Source organism: Oreochromis aureus, linkage group 20 (genome assembly GCF_013358895.1).
Source record: "Oreochromis aureus strain Israel breed Guangdong linkage group 20, ZZ_aureus, whole genome shotgun sequence".
NCBI classification, from domain to species: domain Eukaryota; kingdom Metazoa; phylum Chordata; class Actinopteri; order Cichliformes; family Cichlidae; genus Oreochromis; species Oreochromis aureus.
Window position 1 is genome coordinate 10,894,250 of NC_052961.1, and position 17,167 is coordinate 10,911,416.

The following is a 17,167-nucleotide window of genomic DNA, read 5'->3' on the forward strand; positions in this document are numbered from 1 at the left end:
TCATCATCATCCTTTGAGATTTTGTTCTTCTGCAAGAGGATATAAAATTTCTATCGGTGACACTAACCCTTCTTAATTTGTAACAGTCACAACTCTGACAGCAAAGATGCACAAGCAAGGTGTGGAGAACAGGAAAGTCTTTCCAAAAAGGCAGAAGTTAAAGATAATTTCATACATATAATATATAAATAACACCACAACACCTCTGGGATTCACCATAAAAAGGTTATCTGTGGTACAAATATTAACTTTAAATTATGGATCCTGTAGATTTGTATGAGATTTTGATCGCAGACTTCTTGAGCAATTATTACAAATGACTAGAGGTCTTCAGATAATAAGTCCTGTGTGAATAAGGCTTTAGACAAGAAGATCAATAACACCAATCTATCTGTCAGCTTATTATGAAGCTAAAGCCAGGAAATACAGAACAACAGCAAGGCTGTCTTTTTTTTTAACCCCATCAGTAGTTGGGTTGCATGCACTTACCAGCTTAACTTGGCCAAACCCCACCCATCTACGCCTAATCCGAACCTAATCACTGACATAAAGTAATTTAATTAATTCAACATGTACTTTTTTTTTATTAATGAGATTTACTGTTTTCAGGCATTTTTAATCAAAGCCTGACTGGCTGTATTTCCTTGCTGGTCTTCTCTATGATAATTTTTTTGATTCTTGGACTCTGTTACAGTGGCTTCTGCACAATTCCTAATTCAGATCAATCAAGTCATTCTCTATGTGATTATTGATTGGCTGCCCCTCGTAATAAGATCTGAACAACAGGAGCCCAAGACTTCTATACTCATAGCAAAAATGCTGAACCTGAGATAACAATAGAATGGATTGTTGTTGTTTTATATTGGTATCTTATAAATAGACAAAAGTTTTTGGGGTTTTTTTTTAAATGCCTGAAAATATGCATTTAAAAAAGTCAGAAACCTGAGTCTGTCTGTCTGTTTTAATTCTAAAAAGTGAATACGTGATTTTTGTCAATTTGTTCAATGCCTCCTTTTAGCATGCTGGAAAAAGATGGTAGAGAAAGTTGCATTGTTTGCCAATGGCTTTCTATTGTTCAACAAAAGTGTAATAAATTCCAGCACTGTCATATTATATCCAATGCTGTTATGTTTCTAAAGAGGCTGGCTTTCATTTCTTTTCCAACTTTGTCTCTCCAAGACGCAGCCCAAAGAGGACCAGCTGGCAGAGTCATCGAGCCTCAAGCAGGGAAAACCTCTACAAAAACGACTGTGAGCTTCTTTCGTTTGCATTCGTCTCTATCTTTCTCTCTACATTTCACTCGAATTCCGTGTAATTATTAAAACACTGGCAAGCGATTTAACTGTTGACCAGCCTAAATGAAGCTATATATTTGTCAAAAAGGGAAGAAACAGACACAGCCAGCTTGTTAGAGCCAAATGAGATGGAATGAGCTTTTAGCTGAACTGAGACGTGTAAGTGATTAAGGCCTAAAGCTCAGAGCTGCTGGCGAAGAGCCAGACTCGCTGCTGGGACTGGCAGGGTTGACACGTGTATGACATGTGACTGGCAACTTGATTTCATGATTTGGCCACATCATTTGTTGTTTAGAGGCGTAATCTAGTTGCAGATGGCTGTTTGTCATGATTGGAAACTCTCTGTTGCCACACTGTGACTCAGGCTTGTCTCAACAAAGTGCAGTACACTTTTCTCACCAGCAGAAGGTGATATAATATTCATTATGATAGGATACCTGATAGGATTTCTGCACAATCTGGTACAAACATTTACATGTTTACAGCTGGAAATGATTGCTGCTTCTGTCACCACAATTAGGGCAGGATTGAATTAAGACGCAAACATGGAAGAAAAAGCACAGTCTGTAATAGCACAGGTTTCTTGATGCAACAGTGAATAGTAAATAAAGACCTGGATTACTGTAGAGAGCTGGGTCGAGCTAATGGATTATGTTTCCATTTTAAGGTGGTCGTCTGTAATGGATTCTGCCTTTAATGCAATCGTCCCACCATATGCTTTTGTTTGTGTAGCATTTTGTTAAAAGCCATCTGCTGATTGGTTTGCAGTGTTACAGCTCTCTCTCTTTTGCCTTATTCCTAAGACCTGTCATTTCTAAGCACTGAGTTGTATGTAAACACGCAGGACGGTGTTCAGTCTTTTCTATGATTCCACACTGTTGGCATATTTTTGCATTTCTTTCCTTAAGGACTATTATGACTTTTTCTTGGAGGTAAGCATCGTTATTAACCCATCCTCTCTTTTCCTCCCTTATCGCTGACTCGCAGGGTTCACGGACGAGCCTGGGGACCTCAGGGGTTTCCCTGTGCACACACACTTGATCAAAGGCCCCAGAGGGTTTGGTTTCAATATTGTGGGGGGAAGCAGGCCGAGAGAGTTTCTGCAGGTGTACAGTGTGACAGAAAGTGGACCCTCCACTCTTAAGACAGGTAAAAGATTATATGTATCATGGTCATGACTGCTACAGTTCTACAGTTGGTAGTGTGTAAGTGTCTTTTTCTTATTTTTGTCATAATTTTTGTGGGTTTCACTATAAAATTTTCCACAGAAAGTGAGTGATCAGTTCTTAATCTTCAGGGCTAGCACACTCTAATCTGGCCATCATACATAAACACCATTGCACATGCTGGTTGCAGACACACTCATGCAAATGCACTAGGCATGATATTTGCACTCTAGAAAGCCAGGGCACAGGCTGTCTCTGCAGGGACTGATCTAGTTCGTATCTGTTAATAGGCTGGTTTAGGAGGATTATGTGGTCGGATTAGTCTACACACATACAAAATACACAGTGTGTATTCCATTTACAAACGCTGCACACTTAAGCATATGAAACTAGTAAGAAGGGTTAACCCTTACATACTACGCGGGTCAAATTTGACCCGTTCTGACGTTTTTCAGCTGCAAAAATAACCTAAATTTTGTTTAGTTAGACTGCAATATGAATATTTTTATACCGTTGTACGGGTGCTACAAATTTTTGTGCACTGCAGTTGTTCAGTGTCACATTTAACCCATAACTACTGATAAAGATTTTTAGATCCAGCAGTGTCGGTCAAATCAAGTAAAACGATGGTTTGAGGGAATCATGACAGACATGTCGTGTGTGTGTGTTTTCATGGGACAGTGGTGACAGAGTTCAAGCAGGACACTGTCATGAGAACTGCCTGTGTTCACATGCATTCGCCCAGCTTCCCGCAGGGACACAAAACCGCTGGTCTTTGCAGGGTCATGGGAGAATCTCAAAAGAGCGTAATAGTAAAACAGTGTAGATATGATCATATATGGACCGCATAAGGAACAGAGGTCATACAGAGGTCAGAAGGTGCCTTGACACAGACACGGGACGTGAAACAGTGCGGTTGTAGTGGGATCAGCCGCACTGTTGCCTCACATCAAGATGGTTCATTGTTTAATTCTGTGCAGAGTTTGCATGTTTAATCCACTCCAGAGTACTTGCAGTGGGTGTTCTCCACACATTTTAAGTTAACTGGTGATTGAAGTGCATAGAAAACAGTTATTGTGTGAATTGTAGTTCAAAGGGCTTCGAGGAGTCAGTAAAACTAGAAAAGTGCTAAATAAATGTGAGTACATTAACTATGTGTGTTTGTGCTTTGCATCTGCAAGCACAAACACACACAATTTCAGAAAACAATGCAACAATCAACAAATTATAATCTGTTAATTTTAAATTATTTGAGATTAAAACTGATCAAAAGAGTGCTTTGAATGCACAGACTAGTTGATAATAAGCAATTTTCTAATTAATATTGAGTTAACATGGGTAGTTATGGATGGTAGTTTGGTAGATGGATTTTTTTTAAAAATATGACACAGAAGTGAGAACAGTTTAACAGTAATAGTTATACATAGTTATGTAATAAATCCCAAAAGTTCCAGAATGTTCGTGTCATTTTCACGTTAAATAAAATATCTTTAAATCTTTACAGCTGTTATATATCTTTTTTTCTTTATAGCGTTATGACTTAGGTAAACAGGACATGACACTTTGATGTTTTTCTCCAAAAACACACTATTGTTACTCCTTGAAAGGTTAATTAAGGATTAAACCGCTATTTATTAATATCAGACATATTTATAGATTCTCAATTAATCTGTAATTAAAAATTCTTTGTTGAGATTTGTTATGTGGGAATTTTTGGCCCAGATTAAAACCATTCTGTGAAGGCATGAAATATGAACAGCTGTAAGGGTTAAAACAGTCCAACTGATTCGAAGATATTTGTGATAATTATTTCTGTATCCCTGTCCTTTTGTTTGTGGTTTATTAGCGGACATCCTGGTGTACATCAATGACGTCTGTGTGTTGGGAATGTCTCACAAAGAGGTTGTAGAGATGCTCAAGTCGGTGTCTGTAGGCCACAGCGTGGATGTAGAAGTTAGAAGAGGGTATCCAATGCTCTACAACCCGGATGGTTATCCAAAGCACTCGAGGTTACTGGACAGTGTGGACCCCATCCTACCACCCACCACCACCCAACCTCAATCTCTTCATCAACTACCTCACCTACCAGCACCCTCACCCCACACGCAGCACTTTAATGGGGTTCACGGTGATGGGAGGTACATGGAGCCTGGCGTGACTCTGGACACAAATGGAAATGCCACGTCTGTCACCTCCAGACACCTGCCCCCTTACAGACGCTCCAGTGTGAGCAATGCCGTCTCTTCGTCCCCTGTTCGCCCACCTCGCTCCCACAGAAGTTTAGCCAGGCTGCAGTCACTTGACCCAACAATGGCAAGCCAAAGTGACAGTGAAGTTGTTTCTGCGATTGGTTCACACAGGTAATAACTTAAATGCAAAAATAAATGTATACCTAGAGACATTAAATGATTAATTCTCTTTTAATGTGTGTAGTTTGAGTGTAATTTGATCTATTTAGGAGCTCATTGTGGAGGTCCTCCCAGTTTTTCTTGTAGCCCCTTGGGAAATTTAACTGTGCACCCCTGTGTGGGCGTGGCTAGCTCAGCAAGTTCACCAATAGTCTATAGTCAAGGTGCCAACCATAAATCAAATTTTCCCCTTAATGATTCATGGAGTACAGTTTTATGGGTTATCTGGACATATACACCTACGGGCCACTTTATTAGGTACACATGTTCAACTGTCCATTATCTGATCAACAAATAAGCGCATTTAGGCATAAAGACATGGCCAAGAATACCAGTTTAAACTAACACCATGATTCAGAATGGAAAGGTGATTTAAGTCAGCGGTCCCCAACCCCCGGGCCTCGGACCGGTACCGGTCAAGTATGCAGAAGAGCATCTCTGAACGTACAGTATGTCAAACCTTGAAATAGATGACAACCACATGGGGTTCCTACCAGCTAAAAACAGGATACTGAGGCTATAATTAGCCTCAGTGCAACAAAATTTTCAGTGATCAGTAAGGTAATCATCTTGCCAGTCGAAAAAAGGAAGCATTTTGAAATCACAATAATTATTTTTTTAAGCAAAACTTACAAATGTCAGATAGATTAAGCTTTACAAATGTGACTGCAGTTTGCTGGGTTGTTAATCTATCTGCCATGTTGTGATGAGACAAAACTGGATTTCAGAGATGGACATTATTTCTAAAAAATAAATGGCAGATAGATGCAGATGCAGCCCTACTTGTTTTAATATGAGACTGTCTCTGAACACAGAGGCATTTAGTATTGATTTTAACTCTCCTTTCTCTTCTTCATCAGGGCATCAATGATCCGTAATCACAACAATAACTCACTCGCGACACCTCGTCATCCTTTACTTTATGGAACATCCAAGTCGTCTGAGAGTGACCTGTCCACCCTTTCGGGGTCCCGGCTACCCCTGCCTCAGTCCCCAGGAAGGCCCTCCTCTTCCCCCGGTGGTCCCCGCAGCACTCATCCCCACCTATTCAGACCACAGACCTCCCATCTCAGACCTCCAACCCCAGACAGCCCACAACATCGTGGCTTTAATGGTTTCCAGGGCAACACCAGCCCCACTGCAAGTCCCAGCAGCATGTCCTCACCTGGGGCAATGAGTGTAGGCAGTGGACTTGGCGCTTTCAGTGGAGGGGAGCTGGTGCCAGTGGCCTTGGCCCAGACTGAAGGAGACAGAGGCCTGGGCTTCAACATGACGGCTGGCGGTCCAGGAGGCACTATTGGTGTAGTGAATCGAGTTTGGGACAGGAAGCAGTGCAACGCCCTGCAGCCAGGGGACGCTGTTGTGAAAATCAACGGAGCTGACGTCCAGAGCCTTAGCTTTACACAGGTAAAGGAGAAAAAGTGGAAAGAAAACCAGGGAGATGAAACATAAACTGATGAAGATGATACAGTGCGTAAAAACAGTGGTTTCCAACATTTTAATTTATTTTTTCCTCACACTCAGTTTGAATCATCAGAAATGACTTTGCATCATTAAAAATATGCAAACAATTTCAAAATTAACCACTTAATACATTTTTATGTTTGTTCTCAGGTACAAACAATTATCCAGGAGCACGCCAAACGGGGAGAAGTCATCTTACTGGTTTACAGAGGAGGTAAATAATTCACAATCATTTGATATTCAGTGATTTTTTTTTTAATAAGGTTGAGCTCTCCTGCAACCCTGACTTGCATAAGAACTAGAACCAAAAAACTGCTTTGCCAGCTTAGTAATGTGCATACATAATGTGCATGTTTGTTGCAGTAGAATAAAAGATGGGAACTTTTTAAAGTTCTACTTTTGCATCTGACCAACCAATTAAAATGTTTGTTTGTTTTGTGGAATTCAGATTGAGCAGCTGTTGTTCTGATGTTTACTTTGCAATCTGCTCCATCAGCGGTTCTCAGCCTCTCCCTCCTGACATTCCTCTATAGCTCTGTCAGAAGGACTCAAGAACGTTCATTTTTACCACCTGTGATGTTCTGAAAGTTTTACTTTAACTCACCATTTATAATTTACAGTTATCAGACAGTTTCAGCCACTTGTCCTGTTGATATCTGCTTTAACCATTTATGCATTCCCTTTTTTGTCCATTTATACTGCTTACCCAACAATCTTAGTGAACTTTTTTGTTCAGACCTGCAGGTAGACTCGGTTCTTTAGATTAGATCATTTCCCCACAGTTTTATTCTTTTTCCAATACTCTGCATACTGTTGAAATGAAATAACTCACTTGTACAATGACAGTTTAGCTGCCTATTTGCTAACAGACATGATGAACATGATTGACATGATCATTTTTTAGGAACAAGCTTATTTTGAAGTCATACTGACGAGGAAATTGTTTGGTGATTAATGTCTAGATTTTCCTTTATTCCTTAAAATGCCGACTCAGCAGCGATGCTACTCTGTAGCATGTGCTGCATCACATTGAGCATAACGGTGGTCTTCCAGTGCACTCTGCTGGACAAACTATCCTCTAGTGCAATTTAATTTTTTAAAAAGCCCCTTTTTTGTTATATGTGCTGAGCAAAATGCTTTTAGCATATGTGGTGTCTCCAGTAATTAATAATATAAGAGGCTCTACTTTTTAGTGAATCGTTAACAAAATGTATTCACTTTGGCTTTATTCGTTTCGGTTTTATTCTCTCGCTCCCCTTATCAGGAGTCTATCATTCAGCTGTCTCCCCTGGAACTATCCGGAGACTCCCTCCACCTCTGCTCCGTCCCCCTCCTCCACCTGACAATTCCTCTGTGCTCCCAGAAGCACTGCAAGTGCCCCGGACCTCTGTCGGCACACCTCCCTCTCCAGCACGTTCCTCACTAATCCAGAGCACGAGTTTCTTGGAGTCCATTCCAGTAACCCTCACTATGGAGCCCAAAGACTGGATTAACACGGGCCTGGAGGATGAAGCTGCCGGCGTTCCAGTGCTGGAGAAGCAGAGTGGTGAACGAACTCGGCGGCATCGAGGAATTGAAGTGGAGCTGAGGAGAAAGCCAGGAGAAGGCTTTGGCTTTGTGATTGCCTCACAGGACGTGGAGAATGGTAAAGGTAAGATTCAACTTACATGACTTATCATGACACTTTTATCAGGTTAAATCTTTTACAGATAGTAAAGCTTTTAACTTGTTTTGGTGAGCGACACAGTCTTTTTTTAATCCAAAGAAACAGAATTGGATGGACATTATGCAACATTAGTTGAACTTTTCCGGCTGGGTAAAACGATTTGGTGAGATGCCCACTGAAACAGGTCTCATTTGGACACCCTTGTGGACAGAAAGACCATTAGGTAATTACAGATTAAAAAGTGGTCACCGTGGCCACATGCCACTGGATGAGTCATGATGCACCATGAACCTTTCTCTTTTAAAGGCTTCCAGGTTGGTTTTATTTGGGTTGTAAAGAAAACTGGTTCTGACCTCCTCTATTTTCAAGTGACTGCTTCATCATGAAGTGCACTTTTGGCTTGGAAGCAGGAAGTTGCTCACCATTTGTCAGGTGCACAGCTGTGCTTTGGATTCATTCATTCGTTCGTTTTTAAAAAAATGTGTATCGATGTAGGGTTCTGGGCTAGCAACTCATTAATCCCGTTGCAGGACCACCCTAAGGCATAGCCTAATTTATCCTCTTTTTCATACTATTTGACAAAATGAACTCAATATTTTTATTTTTTTTATTTTGTGAGAGTTGAAACATTTAAGATTATATACAATCTACTATCCCATCTCACACTGGACTCCTTGGACAGGTTGTTTCTTGCAGTTTCTTGGACTGTGGGAGGAAACCAGAGAAGGAATCACATGCCTTTTATTTATTGGAAAATGCATGTCCTGTTTATTTATTTATTTTAATTGGAAAATATCTTGTATAGATTTGTAGGCATAAACCCCCTCAGCCAGTCAACAAAAATTTAAAAATGTAGACAACCTCACAACAGCCTGTTGTACAGGCCTGAACATGACCACTGTGTGGGAATGTGAGGTATCATAACATAAACAGCAAGGAAGGTGATAAATTGATGGCATCAGCATACTAGTCAAGTTTCTTTTAAGTGTACTTTATTTCTGGCATCTAAAACAACCACCCTGGTAGGCAAACATCCCACTTGCTTTATACAGGACTTTACACACACCTGAACCTCATTAGTCTCTACCATTGGAAAAAAATAGGTCAGACCAAACAATACGATTCTAAACAAAGAACAGGAATAAGATTATGCATGAAATTGACAAACTCATTTACTCAGCTAAATGGTTTGAAAAGTAAAACACTGCATACAGTACAACTCAAAAGGCTACTTTAAAGAAAACAAACAATACTACACAAAATGAAAAACCCTTCACTTGGTTACACCCAGTGTTCCAATCAATGACTTCATGACCCTATATAAACAGGAAGTACTGGGGCGGCCCTTCCCACACACCTGGTTTAAATATAGGACCTGAATAAATGGACAAACATGGTAAGTATAACCAAAGCGACATAAAGAAACATCATTTACCAGACATTTGCCTGTGAACAGAAGAAAATTCAAATGACCTGATGGTTGATAGTATTTGCTTTAAAAAACATGGATGCATGCATGCATGGATGTAATGGATGTAACTACTGCTATCACAAACAAACCCGCAAAAGTTACACCAGCAATGTCTAAATTAAAGCATTATGGTTGACTGTAAAATAACAAGGAATAAATTATCAATATGGTTAAGCGACAAGTGGTAAATGAGTTCATGCCTAACCACTTTGTCACAGGGAAATTTAATTTTAGAAAAGAAATGGTCGTGTAGTTTACATATGTCATACAGCAAAGCAAGTGAGTGAAACAGGTTGCACAGAAAAACGTAATAATTTTTTTGTCCACTTTGCAGACGACAAACTATACTTTTGCAAAACAGCCAGCCACAGATTTGTTCTACAGGCCTCGAGTTTAACATGTGCTGTTTGGTGACAGTGCAAACTACTGCACCAGCATACTGTCCATTTTATATTGTTAATGGATTGTATCCTTTCATCCACTAAAAAATACTGTAAGTTCAAACTGCTTGAACTGCTTTGCTAAAAGATCACAAAGTTTATTTGGCAGCCCCATCTTTCAATCATTTCCAAAAATGATTTAAGCATGGATTTTTTTTTTTTTTTTTAATGTCTGCAATCTTTTTAATTGAATGTTCAAGCTTGAATTAAGAAAAGTAGTCTTGTATCTTTGATCTTACAGGACAATGCTGCATTGTTTCAGTTCTGTCTGGGAAGTGAACACATCCTGCCCCTTATTAGCTTTTAGTGTATTGCTTATGAATAGCAGGTTAGCCGCAGCATCCCAGTGATATATTACCCCCTCACCTTCCCATGTCTTGCATTAGCTGCTCTGTTCCACTTTGATGCAGTTCAATTTGCTTTATGGCCCAAGCGAGCACACATTTGTGTTTTCATGGTGAGATTAAGGTTGTAGGTGCACCTGTCCCTGCAGTACAAAGTCTGTCCACTCTTGTAAGCCTCCATCTCCATCATGTCCTCATTCTCCCCTTCATTTCACCCCAGTCATGCCACTCCTGTCTCTCTTTTCCTCTTTTTTTTCTTAACAATTTTCTATTCCAATCTCTGGCTTTCTCTTCCTCTGTCGCTCTCACTCATAAGCTCCTGCCCACTCTCCCTCTCTCTCTCTTTCTCTCTCACACCCCTTTTACTCTGCAGTAAAAGCGTCCAGTCGGGTTTTTCAAAAGATTAAAACTCTCTCTCCGTCTCTCTGTATCTATCGCTCCGTACCTCCCGCTCTCTCCATCACTCTACGAATGCTACACTGAATGTTTCCCTCGCTGAGGAGCAACAGAAGCGACAGCAAACCTGTGTTTTCGCTCCTGTCGACCGCTGCATGTGAATCTGCTTGACATTTTTTTTTTTTATCCTTTTGTTTATTTTCCTGTGCATGCGAATCAGAGAGCCATGCTGGAGAGACTACAGTCTGCTTTGAGAACTGTGAAGGAGTCCAAACGTAATTATTTGCTCCACTACTTCTTGTGTGTTTGGCAGAAATGAGGTTGGTCTTGGTTTGGTGCAGTGTTTCACATTCAGCTTTGTAGGTGAGGTAGTAGTGTTAAATACTGCGTTCTGTTCTCTAAAGTTTGCTCAGTCAAATGTGTTGACGGTGTGAAAGTTAGAGCCACATGCTCACATGTTCGAGGTGTCAGATGTTTGATCAAAATGATGCTGCAAGAGATGCGTTGTATGGTTGATTTTGCAGTTATGATGATGCAGCCTGGTGATTAAAGCAACAGCTAATGAAAGGAAATCTTGTTGTTATTTTAAGCCCAGTCAGGTGTAAAACGGCACAAGACATAATGAGCATTTGTGGTAGTAGGCGATTAGTCCCAGCTCTAATGGTAGTTAGATTGTAGCGGTGATGTTGAGCATTAACTAACTGGCAGAGACACTACCATGTGAGTGATCCTGCTGAAAACCAGCACTCCTCTCTCCCCCCGGTGTCCAACATGTAGTATACATCAGCAGGCTGCTGTAGCAATGTCCGCGCTCGCCACCTCATCTGGGGTCCAGAGAGGGATTTTTACTGAAGAGGGGAGGGGGGCTGCTCGACTCCTGAGCGGTAATCAGTGCAGCACGTCAGAGGTTGGCTGGCTGCTGGGCATACCGCAGTGGGATTACTGTGGACAGGAGAACATGGAGAGCCAGAGGAAAAGACACTACGATATAATGCAGTCCGTTCAGATGCATGTGTGTGTAGCTTGTGTGTCTGTTTGTGCATTTGTGGCTGAGTGCATCTGTCCTCATCTTTTTGCATGTGAGTCACTGTGTGTCTGTGTGTGTGTGAGATTCTTAACATGTGTTTGTGCATTTCTACAATGCTGCCGTTTGCGTGTGAGCATCGCTGTTGCATGTGTATTCATGTGTTTAGCCACTGTTGATGTATTATGCATGATAAGAAGACTATTTGCAAAGCTGCCTTGGCTTTGATTTGACCTGATTGCTGTTTCCGCCTGGGTCACCCAGATTAGGCCCAGATTGGACTCGTGTCTCTGGGCTCTGATTTATAGGCTGAACCTTGTAACTGAATCATGATTCCAATGTGACATGCTCCTCATCTCATACGACATACTCCTAGCCCCATGAATACAATTTTAATCTGTTAACGAAGCATTTCATTTTGCTCTTTAAATCACTCTAAACATGCTATTTCGGTACCAGAGGGACATGGGCAGAATTGAGTGTCATGTACCTCAGCTGAATAACAGTTTCAAAATGTTTATGCTGCCTGATGGGTTACATAAGGCCACTGGCAAGACTCTAGAGGGGCCAGCTGCCACTAAAGCTTTGCATTCCCTCAAAGTGGGGTCAGGGAAAGCCTAATAGGGAGTTTACTAAAACACAAAAAGAGAAATAAGAGATACAGCAGACAGAAACAGACTGTCCAGCTAAAAAAAATGTAAGAAGCTTTTTAGTTGGTGCAGGAGATTAAAGGAAGCAAATTTATTGTTAGGCTGCTGAATATTTTTCTCATCAGCCTCAGATTCTGACCATTTTAGCTTAATTGCATGTGATCTCTTCATACAGACAATAAGATAAATGGAGTTCATTATACATGAAGCTAATGGTCCGGTCCTCGCCTTCCACAACACACTTGTGTATTATCTGTAACCTCAGTTTCACACTGTGTCTTATAGCTGATGAGGGTGAGAAGAGTCGTTTTCCCACATCGAGGAGAAAAATATTTCATGGTGCTCAACGAAAATAAAAGTACTGCTGTGTGTGTTTTCTAAGCCGGTGGCATACTAATGCACACAAGCTACAATTTGAGGGGGATCTTAGATGTGCTGAGCATAAGAATCACTGGTGCTGGGTAAACAGATATGTAAAGATCTAAAGTTTGTTGTTATGTGCAGTTTGACAGATTTGGGTTGGAAAAAAATATTGCCGGAAAGATTGCGTTCCATGACAGTTTATTCTTGAGGGGGAAGATGCATTGTTGGACAGCGAAAAACTGAAAACTGTGGCGTGTCAGTGGTTAGAGAGGTAGGTTGATAGATGGGAATATGAGGGAGAGGAGGAGAGTGTTTCAAGGAGATAGGGGGGGAAAGGAGGGACGAGGTAGGCTCCTTTAAGGAAGTAATTCATAAAATAGACCCTGTCAAGAATGATCCGAAGCTAAATTATAGCTTGTTTTAGGATTTCTGGCACATGCGCTGATGAGCTAATGCTTCCTGCTTTTATATTTATCTACTTATGACTCCACTTATTACTCTCAGCCTTCAGTTAAAAGGAAACTTTTTAGGCCTGATGGAATCTGGTGTTCCAGCCTCGTTTACTTTAATGCACTAATAACTGTTTTATTCTGTCCTATTTCAGCTGCTTCTCTTCTGCCCCACCGGTTTGTGACGGTCCGTCGTGGCAGTTCTGCGGCAAAGAGCGGTCAGATCCGACCCGGGGATCGTTTAGAGGCTGTAGAGGGACGCTCGGTGGTGACTCTGCCTCATCGGGAGCTCGCTCAGATACTTCGCCGAGCAGGAAATACTCTACGTCTCACCATTGTCCCACGTTCCAGCACCTGTAGGCATTCACATAAGCATCCAAACGTACACATATGCCACAGTGCAAAGCTTGGCTCTTATTTCACAATCAGACCTTAATCACTATCTTTTGCAGACTCTGCAAACCTTCCAGAAGCTGCTGACTATGACTCTGGTCACAGAAACAGAAAGGGACAGAGGTCACGTCCAAAGGTGAGGGCAGCACATTCAATCACGTGTACCTAACGGGCACTGAAATTCCTACATCGATTGTGGCTGTTATTAACTGCCAGTGTATAAAATTAACATAAACTTCTTTGTCTGTGTGTCCCAGCGGGACTCCAGGTATTACAGTGTAGATCTGGATCGCGGCCCCTCAGGATTCGGCTTCAGCCTCCGAGGAGGAAGTGAGTACAACATGGGTCTCTACGTTCTGGGACTGATGGAGGGAGGGCCTGCATCACGGAGCCAAAAAATGCAGGTGAGTCCGTTTCCTATGTGCATTTAAGCTTGTTTACACAATATATAATGAATGTATTGAAGTTCTTTGTCTGAGTTCTGCTTTTATTTTTTTCAGCAAAACCTACAGAGTTGTGTAGTCGGGGGTTGTGGTTTAATAATCCATGTAGAAACACTCTCCCCTGACCTCAAGGTCAAGGAAAGGTGTGAAGGGGAATTCACATTTTTCATGTTTTTCCTAAGTGAGAACTTAGGAAAAGACACCCATAGTGCTTAAAGAATAAGTTTTTACTTACAAAAGGCTGCTAAATTAGCCAAAACTGGACGTTGTTGACTTGAGTCTCCTATGTTGAAAAAGAGCCACATTTTTCCTCACCCTTCTCTGTGGCATGTCTGACGCACTACATGGCAAAAGCAGGGATGCACATTTCCAAACACATGTATTTTTCTTCCTATATTCCCCCACATTTTTGTTTCCTCGTATCAGACATAACGAAAATGGTCTCTGTGGTCTTCTCCGACTACTAAACAATAAAACACATTCTTGCACATTTCCATTGATGGCTATGGTATCTTTTTGAAACCTCTGAAAAACTTCCAACAAAATCTAGTCAAATCTAGTCCCTTCAAATCTAGTCCCCATCTCAATGTTTATATGTTTCCAATAGACTAATCAAAAATATAAATCAAATTAACTTTAATTACATTTGGAGAAATAAGCAACATTATATTAGGAAGAATGATGTAGTGAAGTCTTTAGAAGAAGGCGGATTGAATGTGATTGATTTTGAAGCATTGGATGGTTCCATCAAACTTAAATGGTTGCAGTCTTTCATAAATAGCTCAAATAATATTTGGTTTTACTTCCCTAAAGTATCTTTGAGAAGCTTGGTGGCATTGAATTTCTCTTAAAGTGTGATTTTGAAATCTCCAAATTACCAATTAAATTATCTAATTTTCATAAACAGGTTCTCCAGTACTGGAAAATGATTTACAAGCACAATTTTTCTCCACATACAAATTCGATCTGGAACAACCGATGTATATTGATAAAAAGAAAATCCTTCTTTTATAAGATGGATTGATGGATCACGGAATTTGGACCGTTCTACACCTTTTAGACAATGACGGCAATGTATTATCGTATAATAAATTTATTGATAATTATGGCTTAGTATGTACTCAAAGTAAATTCATTAAAGTTGTGAAAGCCATTCCCCCTGCAATGATTCAGATGACTAAAGCCAGTTTAACCTATTCTTCCTTTATAATCCGTGAACCATCCTTATTTATCGATGACCGTCAATTTAAAGGAAAGACTTGCAATAACAAATTTTTAAGGACAATTCTAACCAAGCAACTTTTTCCTTCTCAATTAACAAGAAAATATTTGTTTAAAGATTATAATTTTAGGTTTTTGACCAAGTATCTTTCCTTTCCAATTCCGCCAAAAACTAAAGAAATTCACTTTAAAGTGTTAATCCTTGGACGGGTATATGGCATTTATCTTCACAAGAAATTCAATATAGATACGAACACATGCACATTTTGCAACACTGATATTGAGACTACAGAGCACCTTTTCTACTCATGTGAAAGTACCAGATCTTTTTGGGATGGTTTCCAGTACTGGTTAACCTCTAAAAATATTGACTGCCCTTCTCTAACCTTTCAAGTAATTAGAGTTGGCCTACAAACAGAAAATAAGAAAATAGAATTTGGGATTAACAACCTATTTATAGTCGCAAAATTCTTCATTCATAAATGTCGCTTCTTGAAAATTACTCCGATCTTTACTGCTTTTAAAAATGAAGTCTCCTTATTGAAGGCTTCATTAGACAAATGTAATGTTAATAAAGCTCACACCTTACTTGATTTTTTGATGCTGCTTCTAAGCTAATGTAGACAGACTGTATGTGCATAGACTGTACGTTTTCCTTTTTTTTTTTTTTTTTTTTTTTCTTTTCTTTTTAATTTACTTATATCTTACTTTATAAGGAAGGACATTAAGACAATTGTATGCTGCTGGAGACTTCTATTACTGTGCCTTTCCTTTCTTCTTTGATTGATGGCTGCTTCGTTCCTCATCACCTATAATTGTACATTTTTGGTGGGTCTGCTTAAGTTCTGCGATGTATTTTGGTATATTGTACAATAAAAAAAAAAAAAAATCTAGTCCCTTCCCTTCCTCCAAGTGTGGTGCCAGCTCAACTTTGCCATCCTCTCAAACACTGAGCAACAACAGGTATCTGTCTCTTTTCTTCACTGTCAAAAGCAATAGGCTTCCTGAAAAGAATTACACAGATGTTTGCTAAATCCAATTTGGGGCTATACTGGGTGGCATCAAATACTGAAGAGCTAATAGAAGCCTTTCAGATGCTAAAATCCAACTTGAACTCCCAGCCTTGGGTCCAGAACCTCAGAGGCTCAATTAGGCTCACAATGCTTTGAGCTATTCTCAAACTGGAGGAAACTGCAATGCTTCAGCCAGGCTGATTCATGTCAGCATCATTAAGGAAAATTCTCACAGTGCAAAATGCAGAGGCTGGAAATGTTTCAAACAGATGTCAACCACAACTGAGCTCTCGCAAGAAAGTTGTGATTATTCCATCTGTGTAACACGATGTCTTTAAAGAAGAGTTCAGACATCTCGAGGAGGAAAAGATGTTTAACAAGCAAAGCCTGCTCAAGAAGCGAAATCCTTCGTGTTTCGTGTATCGTTTGCAGACCTCTCAAGTGAACATACTCTGATCGTCCCACACATCACAATGCCACACTGCTTGTGAGATTGTTTCATGAGAAAGTATCTCAGTAAGGACATAATATAATGGAGGCAGCAGTCCAAGCAGCTGGATGCTGGGTTTTTGGCAGAAAATGCTTTATGTCCTCTGTTATCCGCAAGTCTGTTATTTGTCGCAAGTTACGTGGGAGAAGACTAGAGGATGGCATCAATGTAGGTCTTGATGTGTTTTAATCCTGGACAATTATTAATGTACATGTTCTCCAAGAGGTGGGAGTGCAGACAGCAAGCACTGGACAGTACTCGTTACCTGGATGTCAACCAGAGCTGTGCACATTGAGCTGATTGAATTAATCAGCTCAGCGGTCATCAAAACTCTGTCAAGCAACGACCAACATATTTGCAAAGTGGAGGTGAAGATTATAAAGGAAAGAACTTTCAGGTTAATTTTTCATTTAATTGTAGGACAGAATTATCTGTTTTTCTTTCATAAAGGATGATCCAGTGTATCCTGTG

At 40.3% G+C, this 17,167-nt stretch overlaps 1 protein-coding gene across 4 annotated transcripts in view; it reads left to right on the forward strand.

Moving 5' to 3' along the window:
• Positions 1-17,167, forward strand: part of LOC116319523 (membrane-associated guanylate kinase, WW and PDZ domain-containing protein 1) — a 49,746-nt gene that overhangs the window by 28,277 nt on the left and 4,302 nt on the right. For 3 of the 4 annotated variants that reach the window (XM_039604162.1, XM_039604161.1, XM_039604163.1), the window contains exons 7-15: positions 1,180-1,250; positions 2,283-2,444; positions 4,308-4,821; positions 5,730-6,276; positions 6,484-6,547; positions 7,598-7,984; positions 13,292-13,492; positions 13,589-13,665; positions 13,787-13,933. In XM_039604162.1, coding sequence (XP_039460096.1) covers positions 1,180-1,250; positions 2,283-2,444; positions 4,308-4,821; positions 5,730-6,276; positions 6,484-6,547; positions 7,598-7,984; positions 13,292-13,492; positions 13,589-13,665; positions 13,787-13,933 — 2,170 coding nt within the window. Of the gene's footprint in view, positions 1-1,179; positions 1,251-2,282; positions 2,445-4,307; positions 4,822-5,729; positions 6,277-6,483; positions 6,548-7,597; positions 7,985-13,291; positions 13,493-13,588; positions 13,666-13,786; positions 13,934-14,029; positions 14,960-17,167 lie in introns of those variants that run through there. The other variant, XM_039604164.1, reaches the window with a different exon arrangement.